The 15,586-nt window shown below is 33.4% G+C and overlaps 1 protein-coding gene and 1 long non-coding RNA gene across 2 annotated transcripts; both read left to right on the top strand.

Annotated features, from left to right (window-relative positions):
* The first annotated feature begins 2,654 nt into the window (after positions 1-2,654).
* LOC112417183 (uncharacterized) lies at positions 2,655-5,907 on the top strand. The gene is made up of 2 exons (XR_003007721.2): positions 2,655-3,641; positions 4,464-5,907. It is a non-coding gene; the product is annotated as an uncharacterized lncRNA (long non-coding RNA).
* Positions 5,908-7,944: 2,037 nt separating this feature from the next.
* On the top strand, positions 7,945-15,446 carry LOC11439551 (probable DNA primase large subunit). Its single transcript, XM_003630448.4, has 20 exons — positions 7,945-8,250; positions 8,615-8,676; positions 8,778-8,881; positions 9,488-9,569; positions 9,651-9,710; positions 9,844-9,901; positions 10,311-10,330; positions 10,949-11,032; positions 11,129-11,193; positions 11,289-11,337; positions 11,411-11,458; positions 11,559-11,648; positions 11,822-11,881; positions 12,101-12,160; positions 12,520-12,594; positions 12,799-12,884; positions 14,008-14,101; positions 14,188-14,295; positions 14,912-14,976; positions 15,115-15,446. The coding sequence occupies exons 1-19, from the start codon at positions 8,103-8,105 to the stop codon at positions 14,927-14,929; spliced, it is 1,371 nt and encodes a 456-aa protein (XP_003630496.2). The 5' UTR covers positions 7,945-8,102; the 3' UTR covers positions 14,930-14,976; positions 15,115-15,446.
* The last annotated feature ends 140 nt before the right edge of the window (positions 15,447-15,586 follow it).

Raw genomic sequence — 15,586 nt, 5'->3', positions numbered from 1 at the left:
GAATGTGTGAAGTCCAAACAAACAACACGGTTTCAAGCCTTCATCACCTCCTGTCTTCTCCACAATAACAAATCACAACAACATCATCATCGACCCCTTAATTCCTTACCATCTTCTTATTTATCCTTCATTGCAGTATTAGGGGTGGTGTTGTTTGTTCTAAATGAGTCCAAACAATTGTCATATATCAAAATTGAAACTGTGACACATTGATGTATTTGAGGTTTTTGTGATTTTGATGATCTTGGTAACTTGGACAAATAGTAATCAGATATTATCAAATTTGTACATCAAGTGTCTTTTGTTTTTTTCCTAAAGGTTGCATATCAGTGTTGATTAAGAAAGTCAATCTTCAAGCATTATACTACATAACTATGCATGAGAAATCCCATTTCTGACATCAAGACAGGCAGACATGAAAAAATTTACATACTTCATTTTATCCTTGGAGAATTTCTTTATTTGCACTGTATATTGTGTTTCATCTAAGTAAATTATCCAATTTTGTTCCTGGATTGTAGGACTGTATCAATTTAGTCTTTGATACTATCAATATTACAAAATGGTCCTTAGAATTGTAACATGTTAATCATGCTCGTCCCTTTAGATTTGTTATCAAATGCATCCCTAACATCTATTTAATTTATTAAAGGAAAATGTTAATGATTGTCACGAGGCACTTTTTAATGAAAACTTGTCCAATTATACATATAAATGTTTAAGCATTATTCCTATAAATATCATGTGTTTGGCTATGAGTTGTTATTGTCATATTGAATAAGTTTTATTTAGTCATCTATATTTTATGATTCATGGTGCAATTAGCATATAAGTTTTGAATTTGAGGGGTAATTGCTGCATAATTTTTAAATTTGAGCGGTATTTGCTCATAAGGTTAATGGTCGGAGGGTGTACGTAAATGTTATCGTAAAAAAAATAAAAATATAGTCAATTGTCTCCCAATGATGTGGCACAACTTTTCTAACCACGAGGCAACACTGTGTGGGAAACGTGGCAATGCCACATGGGGAGTTAACAACCACATGTAAGACGGAGGGAACTAAAAGAGAGGGGTATTTAACAAACATTTCACAATTTTTATAGGATTTTTGAAGTTTCGCATAATTGAGAGGAGGTTTTGATGAATGTCGCAAAATTCAGGGAAGGTTTTGATGAATGTTTCGTATAAATTTATACGCAAAATAAATATTTCTCACTAATTAAATAGTTAAATTTAAGATATTTTTTATTTTCAAAATAAAAATAATTATGATAGACTCCCTCCGTTTTTTAAGTGTTGTTTGATGTTTGATTTTGTATTTTTAATTAATTGCAGTTTTGATAGTTTAAATTTTGAAAATAAAATTTGTCAATTATACCATTTCACAATTCCTCGTATTTACTCCTTTTCAATAAACCTAATTAATGTTATGTATTTGGAAAATTCAAGTTTTTTTTTAAACAATTTTTTTTTATTATGTGCAAATTTAAATTTTCATGAAACCAAATTTTGTTACCTATAATTATAATAATGATTTCATAAAGAGTTAAAATTCTATAAATAAAATCAATTACTTTGTTAAAAAATTTAAATACAAAATAGAAGAATAATTTTGTATGCAACAAAATATGAATTTATCTGTGGATTAAAATGTGATATAATGGAAAGAGGAAAACTTTAAAAACCTACTTCCTTAATTCGAGTGTATTATTCTAAAACGATATTTATAAAAAAGTAAATAAATAAATAAATAAAGGGAGTAAGACAAATGAGGTACTAATTTGATTCTAATATAGATTTAAGAAAATTATTTGTTATTGAATTCACTCACTAAACATTTGTTTTACATTAAGTTGTCACATCTAACTCATTTTTTTAGCATTCCAGACATTGTGTTGCATTTTGAACTAATAATATATATTAATTGTGTCCTGCTTTTCTATTATACGTCATCCGTTCCTATATGTGAGCACTCATTTGACTAAAAATTTATTCTTAAATATAAGCTTTTTTTAAAATTATTAGATGCATTTATTATTTTTTTTCTAAACATACCCTTAATTAATACTGCCAATTAGAAATATGAAAAGTCAAATTTTATGCACAGATAAACAAATGACAATTTGATAATATTAATACACAAAATATACACATTAGTTACACCGACAATTTTTCTTAAAAAATGTGGGAAAAAAAAAAAGGAGCTTGCATATAAGGACGAAGGGAGTAGCCAAATCACTTATTTTGAATTGGACAATTTATAAGGGTGACCCTTGATAAGAAATTTTAAATGAAGATTTTATAAATAAAATAAAGGTTTGTCAAACATGTGCAACATTGCACGTGTTAAAACAACTAATAATAGTAACTTTTTCTTCAAAAACAACAATTATTTATTCAAAAGTTTTATATTTATTATTAAAAGTATAAATTTCAATACAAAATTTCTATTTTAAAATAAAACACTGTTTTAAAAGTCTCTATTCAAAAGTCTATATTAGTCATAAAATCATCCTACCCTAACTTGTCTCTTGGTTATATTATTATTTAGTGTCAAATATGTGTCAAGAGTGTTATAATTTTGGACTGATTTTGCCTATACTCGGTATTCTGCTTCAACATGTAACCCACAACTTTTTTGCTCTACAATTGCATATTGTTGTAGATAACATGCAAAATACCAAGCTGGACGACAAATTTTAATTTAATACTCGGGAGAGGTAAATTTACCCCAAAACGACTGGTCTGTATAAAGGGGACTTGTTGTTTATTTAAAAGTTTGCCACGCTAACAGAGGAGAAATGCAGGCGATGTGGGACTTCCTCTTTGCGTCTGAAGTCCCAAAAAAACAAGTTGACCTTCAACACCTGTTTGTCTTCTGACTCTTCTCCACCCCCTTCAATTCCCACAATAACAAATCACACCTTCACCTTCATCCTAGACCCCTTCATTCATTTCCATCTACTTCTTCTTTATCCTTCAAATCAAAACAGAGTTTTCTTTATTTTTCTTCAAAGCCACTCTTGTTTTCATCAAAACTAGTCACGAGAGCTTCTTCTGAAGAAAATGCTACTGAAGTCACAAATTCTGTCTTGCACTGACTCTGCAGGTGGTAATGTTTCTGGTTCTCATATCTGCGGGTGTCCACAGCGGCCTGGCCAGCTTCCGTGACACCTGCGAGAAACTCATCGGAGATCGAGCTTACCGTGTTCGTTTTGCAGGAACATCACTACCTTTGTACACATTTTTTCTTATAAGCTGCAGAAAAACCTTATTATCCTCAATGACTTGTGCCCATATCCATTCTCTTATACCATGATATGATTGTTTTATTTGTTTTAGAAGTTGCTTCAAATTTTAAACTGATATGTCATCAATGTTTTGCTTTATGATGCAAGTATATTTTATTAATCACGGATATTGATTAAAATTTTAAACTAATATGTTCATCAATTAACTTGTGTGGCTTTCTAACTTCATCTCCTTCTTGTTGTTGTATCCTTCAACCTTTAATGTTTTAGAGGTTGCAGCAGTTGACAAGCTTATATTACATCTCTATGAAACTGAAATTATGAGAACATCCAGACATCCAATGGTTTCAAACAAATCCAAACAATTGCATATATCAAAAATAGAACATGTAAGACACCGATGCATTTGGGTTTCTTTATGATTTTGATGATCTTGGCAACTTGGACAGATAGTAATCACTTATTGTCAAATTTGTAAACCAAGTTTCTTCTTTTTTTTTTTTTTGAAGGAAAAACGAAGTTTCTTTTGTTTTTTTAAATGTCACCTTGTATTTATCTTTTAAAAAATTTAAATAGAACATTATTCTTTAAAAAAAAAATACGTTTTTATTTTATTATGGGTCTCTTTTCACTTACGGAGCCGAGCCTCGAGATTCGTGGGGAAGAGCCCTATCACATAACTATTCCACGAGAAATCCCATTGCTGACTTCATGACAAGTAGCCATGAAAATTTTTACATACTTCATTTTATGCTTGGAGAATTTATTGCACTGTATACTATGTTTAATTTAAGTAAATATCCACTTTTGTTATTGGATTCGTAGGACTGTATCAACTTAGTCGGTCATACTATCAATATTACAAAATGATCTCTAGAATTGTTAAATGCAAATGAAGTTTGTCGCTTCGTTTGAATTTGTTATCAAATGCATATCAGACATGATCACTTAATTTCAAATACATCATCTCTGATGATTTTAACTTATTAATGTCTAGTCCTTGTAAATATTGATGGAGGGATGAAACCTGGATAATAATTTACAATTATAGCGTGATCATTTTGAAATAATGTTAACCTAGCGGACTAGGTTGATGCAATCATAACATTTGACAAACATCCCCTACCACTCAATCACACACCTGATTCACTCACTAGTTATTGCTTTCACTTTATCTTATTCTGAATGAAGATTTTGTTTCGCTATCAAAGGTCGTTGGGCAGGTAATATGATGTCTTGCTCATATCATATGGATTGGAAATTATGTGGCTGTTGCTGTTTCATTTGCCTCAATTTCACACAATTCATTTGATGTTTGGAATGGAGATGGGAAACTGGCTAAAAAGATATGGAGAAGATTTTGAGATTGTTAAGGGTAGAACAAACTGGTGGTGGCTCATGGTGGTTTGTGGTAGTAGATTTAGATCCGGACTTGGTAGTTGGGTTCGGATCTAGATCCGAATCTTTGGTAGCTGCTGAGAAAGATATGGCATGGTTTCTCTTTGAGATTATCTTCTATCTCTTTCTTTACGTGGCTTGTTACACAAAACTCCATTAATTTTCATTTTGAATTTTATGGGTTAAGATATGGCATGGTTATCCACTTCTGTGATGATATTTTTGAAGCCGTGAGGACTCTTTGCTTGTAGTATTTTTATTGTGAGTCATTATAGTCATCACTCTTCAAAATTGTTGCTTAAGTGGCATTATGCATGCTAACCGGCTGCCATGGAAATGCCTTATGTGTTTCAAGAAGCTTCTGGAGGTCAACGAAAAAACAGATCTGGTGTCTAGAGTTCCTTGGAACTAGTTAGTCAGATTTGGTTTGTCGGATAATTGTGGTGGTTCAGCTTTTAATGGATTTTAAGAGTGGTTCATGGATTGGATTGCGGTGCTTTGGGGTGAGCTTTTGGGTGGTAGTTTAGGTTGTGTGGTGGTGGTGATGTGAGTAGGTTGCGGGTAGTGTTGTTCAAATCCGCCATTTTTGCTCCACCATTGATTCTCTTTTACTACGGCGACGAAAACATTCTCCTTGTCACAGGCGACCGCCTTTTTATGACCTGGGTTGTGGTTCCGCTTCAAACCGGCGTCGCTGCCCGTGTTTTGTTGTTGGATTTCGTCTTCCTCTAAATTTATGTTTGTGTTGTTGCTTGTTTCTTGGTGAGGATATTTTTGTGGCGTAGTGATGCAGTGACGGTGGTGGTGATGCGCGGTGGTGATGCAGTGGTGGTGGAGGTTATTCAATTGTGGTGGGGTGGTGATGTGTGGTGGGGGTGATGATGTGTGGTGGTGGTTGGTGTTTTAAGTGAGGAGGTGGGTGCTTGTTAGGGTGATTTCCTTTAGAAGCAACCTCTGTTACACGGGTTCATGTTCGTCGTCAATAGCTCTTGGTTGTCCTTTTTGCGTGGTTTAGGTTTGCGTCTTGCGGGGATGACGTTTAATAATATTTGCCGATTAAAAAAAACAAAAAAAAAAAAGTGCTATCCCTTTTGCAGCAATACTTGTTCATTCGATTACCATATTTTACAATCACTGCAATAACATTAGGGGCACACTTTGCACATCCACTGCAAACTAAGTCTTTGATTTTATTTTACCACTAAAATTAAAAATAATATTTGTATGAAATTAATAGATATGTTCTATCGATGTAAACCAATTTTGGTCCGTCACGGTTTTCTCATGGTCTAACTTAACTTGCAACAAAAGGTTTTATAACTGAATTTTAAAATTAATGGAATGGAATAATATGAAAAATAGATGTCTTGCATTGAATGTCATTGTAAAATTATTTTACAAGAACAATGTAATGCATGATCACTAAACTTATGTATAGGCTAAGAAAATGAAAAATCATACTCCCTCCGTCCCAAATTGTATGACGATTTGGGCATTTCACACCTATTAAGAAATGTAATTAATTTTGTGTGGGAAAGAGATATTATGAGTTATTTTACAAAATTGTCCTTAATAAATGACATTGAAAAAATAAATGAATGACTTGGAATGAGAGAGAGTAATAAATAGTTAAAGATATAATAGAAAAAATAACATTAATGATTCATTGATATTGTAAAGCTACATACAATTTGGGACAATTTTTTTTTCAAAGTGACATACAATTTAGGACGGAGAGAGTATTAAGTTATTATTTTTTAAACAACATTATTAAGTTATTATAAAACCTTCTTTTTTTGATACAAAAGAGGGCCAAAACCCAATTGTAAAACCTTTTTATAAACGGTCTTTGTGATTTTTAGCGATTTAGAAGAAAAGAAAACTTCTATTAATTATGATATATAAAAGAGCATCACCAAAAAAATATTGATATAGAGAAATTAATGAAAATGAATCACAAGAAAGGAATAAAGTAATGCCATTGTTTAAATATTTTAACAATGAAATGAAAAATATGACTCTCACCAATTTCAAATGAAAATAATAATAATTTTTTTTTGTGAAAATTACACTCACCTCCCCTTAAATTTGTGTAAATATAACGGACACCCCCTCTATTTTCTCAATTGTCAACAACAACCCCTGTCGTTATATCTCCATCCAATACCGTTAGTATATACTTTTCTAATATTCGTTTTCGCTCCATGAATCCATTCATCGTTAATAGATATAAGTACCTATTTATCCATCTCCTTAGTTTCGAATGGTTAGACCCTCCCTAATTAATTGTAGTCTGCCGCTTCACCTATTGGGAAAACTGACAATAAGATTAGTAAAGAGAAATATGGGAGTGGTGGATCGGATCCCCCTCAAAATGCAAACATAATGAGATTTGAGACTAGAGATTCATCCATATATTGCTCCTTGATGTTTCATTCAGATTTTCAATCTATTAAAACCTTTGAATTCTTAATCAAAGCCAAATTTGGATCCACCTTGAATATTCTCATCATCTCATGTGTATAAAATTTCATTTATTCACATCATTTTGTTCAATCTCTCCATGAAAATATGTAAATTAGATTGGAGCAAGGAATATGAGTTGTCGTTATGACATATGGGTCAAAGACTGGTTTCAAAAGACAACATAAATATGAAATTAAATAACTGAAAATGTTGGCTATTAGTATGGATGTGGATATGGATATTTTTACTGCTTAGTGATGGATTATCATGCTAATTTTTGTTGTGATTTATAACTATATTTGACGGTCATTGGATGGGCTGGGTTTTTGAATTAGAAGTGGCTTTGTTGGTTGTGATAATTTATCTGTCACAGATTCATATGTGCTTAGCTTGTTTGGTCTAAATCTTTTCATTGGTATATCATCATCAGCTGGAATTGATGTATTAACAGCAGTGGAACTTTTTGTTGGTTACCTCTTGTATATCGGTTACATAGAGAGATGTCAAACACAAATGTTGACCAAAGTTAAGTGGACGTTAGTTATAGGGGTTTGGAGAGCCAATTAACAAACAAATAAGGGAGGTATTTGCTAAGTTATAAAATAGAAGGGGTGTAAGTTACATTTACGTATATCTCAGGGGAGGTTAGTGTAATTTTCCCAAGATTTTTTTTTTATCAAAAATTCGTTTTAATTTAAGACAAAATATTTTTGCATTATTTTCATTAATTTCAATTGGTCTTTCTCTTTTCATTTACGTATTTTTCATTTTTTAAACTAATATACTTAAAACTTAAATTCGAATGTAATTTTCCAGAAAAAGAAAAAACTAGAGAGAGAAAAAGATAATTTTCCCGCCATTTTGTACCCCGGGCTCAATAATTTGGCGCGACAATTTCACAAAGTGGAAGGAAATCAGCAACTCAAACGAGTCACAGATTGACATAGCATTTCACTGTTCTACCTTCGTCACCGCAAGAGAAAGCAATGGAAGTTGTTCGACCTCAGAGTCACCGGAACTTATTTTCCTCTAACGACGCCGTTTCTGCTCCAACTATTCCCCTCTATCGCTCTGCTCCGCCGCTTGAAGTTCGACTCGAAGATTTCGAATCCTTCGCCATCGATCGTCTCAGAGGTACTAATCGCGTTCTGCTTCTTCAATTTCCATGGATCTGTTCTATTTGTAACCACATGCTTCTATTTCTCCATGTTTTCGTTCCTAGGGTTTGAATCGTAATTTGAGTGTAGTGTTTGACTGAAGATCTGAAATTTGCAATTGATTCGTAGTGTTATGTGTTTGAGATGTTGCTATCAATGTAGCACCGACACTTCTGATCCAATGCGTGTCAGGTGTTCGACAAAACACCTACACTAGTGATTACATTCAATTAAGTCATTTTTTCAAATAATTATCCGTGTCAGTGTTTGGTGTCTGTATCAGTGTTTCATAGATTGTGATGCATATTTTGATAATTGATGTATATTATTGCTCGCTACAGTTCTCAAGGGGATTTCTGATGGTTTGTCGCGAGGGAAGAAACCGGATGAAATGGAAAAATTGGTAAAATTCTGGTTTTTTGCTAATATGAATAGATCATTAGTTTACTAGATATTCATTTTCTCTTGTGAACTATTCTCATGTAAAAACCTCATTTGCCACAGGTAAAGGACCTATGGAAAATGAACATGAGACATCAACATGCTTCTGAAGTTCTGAACAAGGATATTATATCTCATTTTGTTTTACGTCTCGTGTATTGTAGAACGTAAGAGCTCTCTCTCTCTCTCTTTACTGTGTTTTTAGTTTTCTGTTGTTCCATCCAATTTAAAAAGGTATTCCCTTTTCTGTGATCCCAATGTTGTCAATCAAGGATAGCAGAAAACAGCAGATTGTTAAAATTCCGCTCTGCAATAGTGTTATAGTGCTACTATTTTGACAACATTTTGTACTATATAGCGTATCGTGGAGCAATAGCGGTTTGTCCAAACTCTGCTACGCTATAGTGTGGAATAGCACCACTATAGTTTCTATTTAACAACACTGCGATCCAAAGCTTAATCATTATGCCGTTGTTTGGAAAATGACATTTTGATCAATATAAATAAGAGATTGCAAGAAAGTGAGTCAATTGGTAATCAATATAGACTGAGATTGTTAAGTATTAACATTCTTTATGTAGAGGGAGTGGTTCATTCCTCATCCACGTATATTATACACACATATTGATCCTGAATGACAATTTTTCAGACAAAAGCAAGGATTAAACTCAAACAGATTGAGAAAGAATATTATATTCATAAAGAAATCCAAACTACATCCCTAAGTTATTCAACATATACTAAATTACTTGAATATTGACCTGTATGACTAGGGAGGACTTGAGGAAATGGTTTCTCTCTATGGAATGTGCACTTTTTCGCTACCGTTTTCGTTTTCTAACTACTGAAGCTCAGGTAAAATCTGTCCTTAACCACATGTATTTTGCATTTCAAGTAAGATGCTAATTATCGCATGTTTTTCCTGTGAGTGCACAGAGGGCGATCATGGACGAATTTGACCTTACTTGCAAGGCTGTTAACAATGTGGAATTTGAGGTAATGACATGCCATTTGTTTTATAGGTTTTCATTTCATTGTTATTATTTCTATGAAGTGAATTAAAGCAAAATTTAGTTTAGAATAACAAATATCTCTCGGTACGTTAAAATATGAATCTTTTGATTTCCAGAGCATAAAAGAGAAATTGGGACAAGTTGCACGTTCCATGGGTCAGCCTTCACCCACAGGTAGGAAGACGGTGTTTTCCTTATTCAATGATCATTTACAGTATTGGCATAGATTTCATTCTTCTTTTCAGCTTAAATGATTTCCATGCGCTGTGCTGGAGGTTGAATGGGTAGGAACATATAAGTATCCAGTTGTTGCTGCCGCCTAAGGCGCATTTCCTTTTTCCTTTAGCATGTAAATCAAGCACTGAGGTAGAAGTTGCAAGATATCCTTCACCCACATGTAAAAGATATCTTGGGGATTTTACAAGTGATATGATATGTTTGTGCAGCTATTCTAATGTAGGGCAAGGATATACATTTTCAATAGTTCTAAATCCTTTCTCTTCTTGAAGTTTACAAGTCATTTCCTGTTTTTGACTACTTATTTATATCTGACGGGCCTATCATTTGCTTTTCTTTTTTCCAGTTGATGCTATCTTTTACAAGGTATGTGTGTTATCTTTTCCCTTTTAACTTTCTGTCACTATATAAGACTGATGATCAGTTAGGTATTATGAAGTCAGATATGATAAATTTCTGTGCACTATTTTGAAGGGATAAGGAAGTAGAAATGCTGTTTTTAGTTTTCAGAAGTTTGTTTATGAGCGGGGTGTTTGAGAAAATATCTTCTTTCAACTCACTTTCATCTCTCTATTTTTCATTACTTTCCCTAAAAACATATCAAACAACTTGCATTTGATTGTATCCATCATGACAATGAATGTAAGATTGAATAATCTTGTGGGAGGAACCTTTATAAAAAAGAGGAATGCTAGCACCTCTCACTTTTCAACACTCTCTAGCACTCACTCTTTTATTGGATGAAATCAATGTATGTCCCACCACTTTGTGTAGGTTCAATTTTCAAAGTCCCACAATAATTTAAACCAATAAGAGAGTGAGTATTAGGGAGGGTGTTCAAAAGAGAGTGTTGCTAGCATTAGTCTCTAAAAAATGCATGGAGTGGAAATTATATATTCTTGATGTCATCTTAATCTAGAATTATCCCCTCTCTCTACTCAGTGTTTATGACATTTGAATATCTTGCATTTCATTCCCAAATAGGTACCATTTGAAGAAGTTCCAGAACTTGTAGCTCGGCGTCAAGTGTTTATAAGTCAAGGATATGCTTATGTTGCAATGAATCAGGTTGGTTTGTAATTGCTTTCTATTAGTTGTTTTATAATATCAGTGTATTGGTTATAGCAAACCTTTTATTATGTTTCAATTCTGATTCCTTCACAGGTTGTTTCGCTTGTAGCCACGCTATTCCGCAGTCAGCTGTCAAAGACACTCGTCCTTACAAACAGGTTTTGTTGGTCATTTGGATCTCAATAAATGTTCTAATCTATATTACAGAAGAATTTTCTGTCTTCAGATTCTTAGGGTTTCTATATTGTTGCAGAAAATGGACATCTTCAATCAGAGAACAGGAGAAACATAGATTGACTCCTGTAAGTGTGGTCGTGCTCTTTGTTTATCAGTATATCCTTTCCTTTTAATTGATGTTGACTAGGTTTATTGTAGATTGTGGAAGCCTTGAGCTCAAGTTATCTGGGTCCTGATTTTTCTCAGGTAATTAATGTGGTATATTCGTTCATTTGTCACCATTATTAGGTGTTAATGTGATGTTGGTTTGGAAATTAATTGTCCCTTTGATTGAGTACCTCTGCAGCCAAGAGAGTACGCTGAGATATCTTTAAAAGACATTGATCAAGTTGCCAAGAGCTCATTTCCTCTGTGCATGCGTCACCTGTTTGATAAGGTAAGAGATCAGTCATAAACTACGATCCATATATTGTGTTTCTCAATTCTCACTCTGCAGTTCATTTTTAATTTCTTTTTTTTCTTCTTAACTCATCTTTTATAACGAGTCTTCATTTTGTCCTTTTCTTGTCTCATCTGTCCTGACTCTTGATTTATGCCACCCTTGTGCAGCTGAAAGAGGACCATCATTTAAAGCACGGTGGAAGGATGCAACTAGGCCTCTTTCTCAAGGTCGGTCTGAGCATATTGATAATACCATTAATTGTAGCTTGACATTTCACACGCATTTACATGTGGGTGTCCATGATGCAGCTTATCTTATTGGTTTGACAGATCATTCCTTTGTGCATATACGTTAATTTAATTTGCTTTCTTTTCAATGAGTGTTAATTCTTTCCGCCGTCTGTCTTCAGTGTTCTCATCTTTTGTTCTTTTCTCTGTAATAAGCAGGGTGTTGGTTTGAACCTTGATGATGCACTTGCATTTTGGAGAGCCGAGTTCTCTAAAAAGGTAAGTACAATTCTTGTACATGATCTTTTTTTTTTTTTTTTTTTGTACATGATCTCTATAAACTGAAATCTACATACTCATTCATACTTTAAAGTTAAACATGTGAGAATCACAACAGTTTTGCCTTTAATCTGTCTATCTATCTATTCAGTTTATTACAATGAGAATGAATGTTGAATTGCACTATTTCATATTATAGAACTGTTGAATTGCACTATTCATATTATACATTCAATTTATCCCATATCTCTCTAGACATATCGGTGTATAATCTTTGAATAGTTATTCGTATTTTTATATACTGTTCTATATTTGTCAAATTACATCAATGATTAATTAATTGTAAGATCTGGTTGTAGGTTGGTTTGGAGAAGTTTGAGAAAGAATATTCATATAACATACGCCATAATTATGGAAAGGAAGGGAAGAGAACTGTAAGTACTAAACTTAACTGATTTTTTATTGGAATAACTTAAACTGATTTTTGGCATGTCACAAATATATTCCTTTTACAGGGGTGTTTTGCGATTTTATTTTACAATTCAAAACTAGATTGGAAATACTCAGTTGTTTGTTTCCAATGTGTTGCTATGCCGCATGTGATAAGTTTCAAAAACTAATATTCTGATGCATGTCAGGATTATACACCCTATTCCTGTTCAAAGGTTATTTCATCAACTCCTGGTGCTGGAGATCATCATGGTTGCCCCTATCGACATTTCAGGTCAATCTTGGAACCTATTAAACCAATTAATTGGCTAGTTTAGCTTTCCAAACCTGATTTATGAATTAGATACATTTTTCTCCATTTTGAGTTTTATTTGATAAATAATTTTTTGGCTTGTGGTGTCATAGTGGAAAGATTCAAGAGCAATTTAATATCCTCTCCTGCTATTAAATTATATATGTTGGCTTTATAATCTACAGATCTATGAGTGGTAAATTAATCAAGTTTATTTCAGTGTACTTTAGAATGAATGTATGTTTCAAATATTGTTTACTCCATAAATGTATTGAATATATTCTAATTGTGGCAGAACTTGGAAATTGTGTGTATTTCAAACATTTTAAAGATACTAAACCCCACATTGCTTAGCGAGAAATATGATGATTTTACATTCGATAATTATTTTTTGAGTATTATACCTGTGATAAGTTTTTGACTTGGTCCCTGTCAAAATAAAAGTTTGACTTTGTTCTGTATAGACAAAATATTGTCTCCATCTGATCTCATTATTAGAACCTTATTTCTATTTTAACCTTTTGTTATTTTATTGGCTCGGTCTAACCCCACTACTACACCTTTTCCTCATAGTGGGTCATTTTTTTCGAATAGTTCACAGATTTTACTCGAGTTAATCCTTAAGAACAATGCAGTTTCACATCTCTTCTCACGCCACCTATATTTTCTTACAGCTTACTCTAGTATTGGCCATGCCTTGTGTTTTTTATTTTCTCAAATTGTGTGATTTTGGGGGTTCCCTTCAATCAAAATAATAGGGAATAAGCTGCACCCAAATAGAGTTAAAGGAGTTTTAACTCATTTCTTATTTATATAGAAATGAGGCAATGTAAACGTAATGCATCTTTGTCAATAGTTGTTGCAATGGACAATGTGAATAACAAACTCTGCAACATAGCTATACTAGAGTAGAAGATTTTCACCTCATGCATTTAATGCATTGTAGAAACTTTGGCAGTTCCTTGTTGCAATTGTCTTTGACTACAAACACCCACATGCAGTGGGGCCTACTTGTTTACCAACAGTTCAGCCTCATTCTCTGATGTTTTTTTTTTTTTGCCTAGTCATGGCATGATGTTTATTTGATGCCTTTTGAATTTAACAGTGAAGAGAATCTAAGAGCTGCTCTCAGCAGAATGGGGGTGAACAGTCGAGCCATGGAAGATGTCATGGACAAAGTGCGAAATAGACATTATCAGGTAGGTCTCAACATAACCTGATGAACTCCAATTATTAGGTTAAACCTTTGAACTTAATATCTGATATATGGGTACTGTATGTGCAGTTAGCATGTACCTTGACATTTGAAGCTCTTCACGGCGTGCAATGCGATGCAGGGATTAACCATCCAAATCAATATTTCAGTGATAGTCAAAAGATATTGCAGCCAAAGGTAGACTAAAGAGTAAAGACTTGTATTCAAGCCAATACCTGCGAATTATAGATGTGATCATAATTGCAAGCTAGCTTGGTTAGAGATACTTATGTGTTGCATTGTCTTTGCTAAATATGTTTTTTCTTGCAATATGGGCCACAAGTACAATATGCTCTATGCTTACCTGTGGCCTGTATTGTAATTACTAAACTGCTTACTATGCCTACGGGTGTTTGTGAAAAAATACATCAATAATTCATGATGAATATGAAAGGTGACTTTGTTTAAACAAGCCTCGTACTATTATGAATATTTTTTTAAGGGTATATTCTGGATAGATCCTATGACGTAAAGCCATCGTCTTTTCTGATGTTAGATGAAGGTCAGAAGTATCATATACACAGTTGTATAGATGAAATAAATAGACATTTAAAGAATCGCGGTCTCTGGATGATGTTGGACAACTTTTTCCTCTGTTGTGCCCTTCAAAAGGAGAAGGGGGTGGAATATATGCAATAGTAATCCCTAACAGTTCTATAATATGAATATCCCTTGACTATTAAAGTTTGTAACTGTTATGCAGCCTACCTATGATCTCTGCCTAGCGTGATAATTGTCATTATTTTTTATACAGAAGGACTCTGCAGCCTAATAAAATTAGTTATAGCAAGAGAGTGTTGTGCTGGTGGCCATTCACAGGTTAGATTCTCTTCCTTCTGTGTTCTTTTTCCCAGATTATTTTCTGTGCTTTCTGTTTCCTTCTGATGTTAAACACAAAGGCATAAAATGGAATTTGCCTTATTGTTGGTAGCTAAATCTTTGTTTTACACCATTTAGGTTGTTGTTGGTTCTAGTAGCAGTTGATGTATAGACTCAGACATGGTGACAATGTTTACTAGCTTCCAAAGCAATTCTAAGGTGGGATTAGCATTCCAGTTATAAATTATCCTACAAGTTTCTGATTGGGAATCTGGCACGGTGGAGTATTTATTGATTGTAATACTGCATTCTATATTGTTCATCATTGTAGCCACTGGCCTGCATGTAATGTGATTGTAGGGAATATGGATCCTGATATTTGTGTTAACCCCGCGGATCATAAATATCAACAAGTTTTTATAGGTTTTTACTTGTCGAATGTTTATAAAGAGATGCACAAATTTCATACGGATAACTTTTAGCAGGAAGCTTTGTCTAACATGCACAAGCAAAATAGTCTTGCACCATGCACAAGTGTCTTTTTCATAATTGGATAAAGAAGCCGCATCATATTTCTTTTAATTTAATGGTGTTGGTCAAATGGTGGAAA

The sequence above is a fragment of the Medicago truncatula genome, chromosome 8 (assembly GCF_003473485.1).
Source record: "Medicago truncatula cultivar Jemalong A17 chromosome 8, MtrunA17r5.0-ANR, whole genome shotgun sequence".
Taxonomy (NCBI): Eukaryota; Viridiplantae; Streptophyta; class Magnoliopsida; order Fabales; family Fabaceae; genus Medicago; species Medicago truncatula.
This window is presented reverse-complemented; position numbering and strand designations above follow the sequence as displayed.

Bases quoted from the DNA above. Each gene is read 5' to 3' on its own strand.
- LOC11439551 (XM_003630448.4), top strand. From the start codon at position 8,103: ATGGAAGTTGTTCGACCTCAGAGTCACCGGAACTTATTTTCCTCTAAC. The intron at 10,331-10,948 runs GTATGTGTGTTA...ATTCCCAAATAG, and splicing joins TTGATGCTATCTTTTACAAG to GTACCATTTGAAGAAGTTCC. The intron at 12,885-14,007 runs GTCAATCTTGGA...TGAATTTAACAG, and splicing joins TGCCCCTATCGACATTTCAG to TGAAGAGAATCTAAGAGCTG.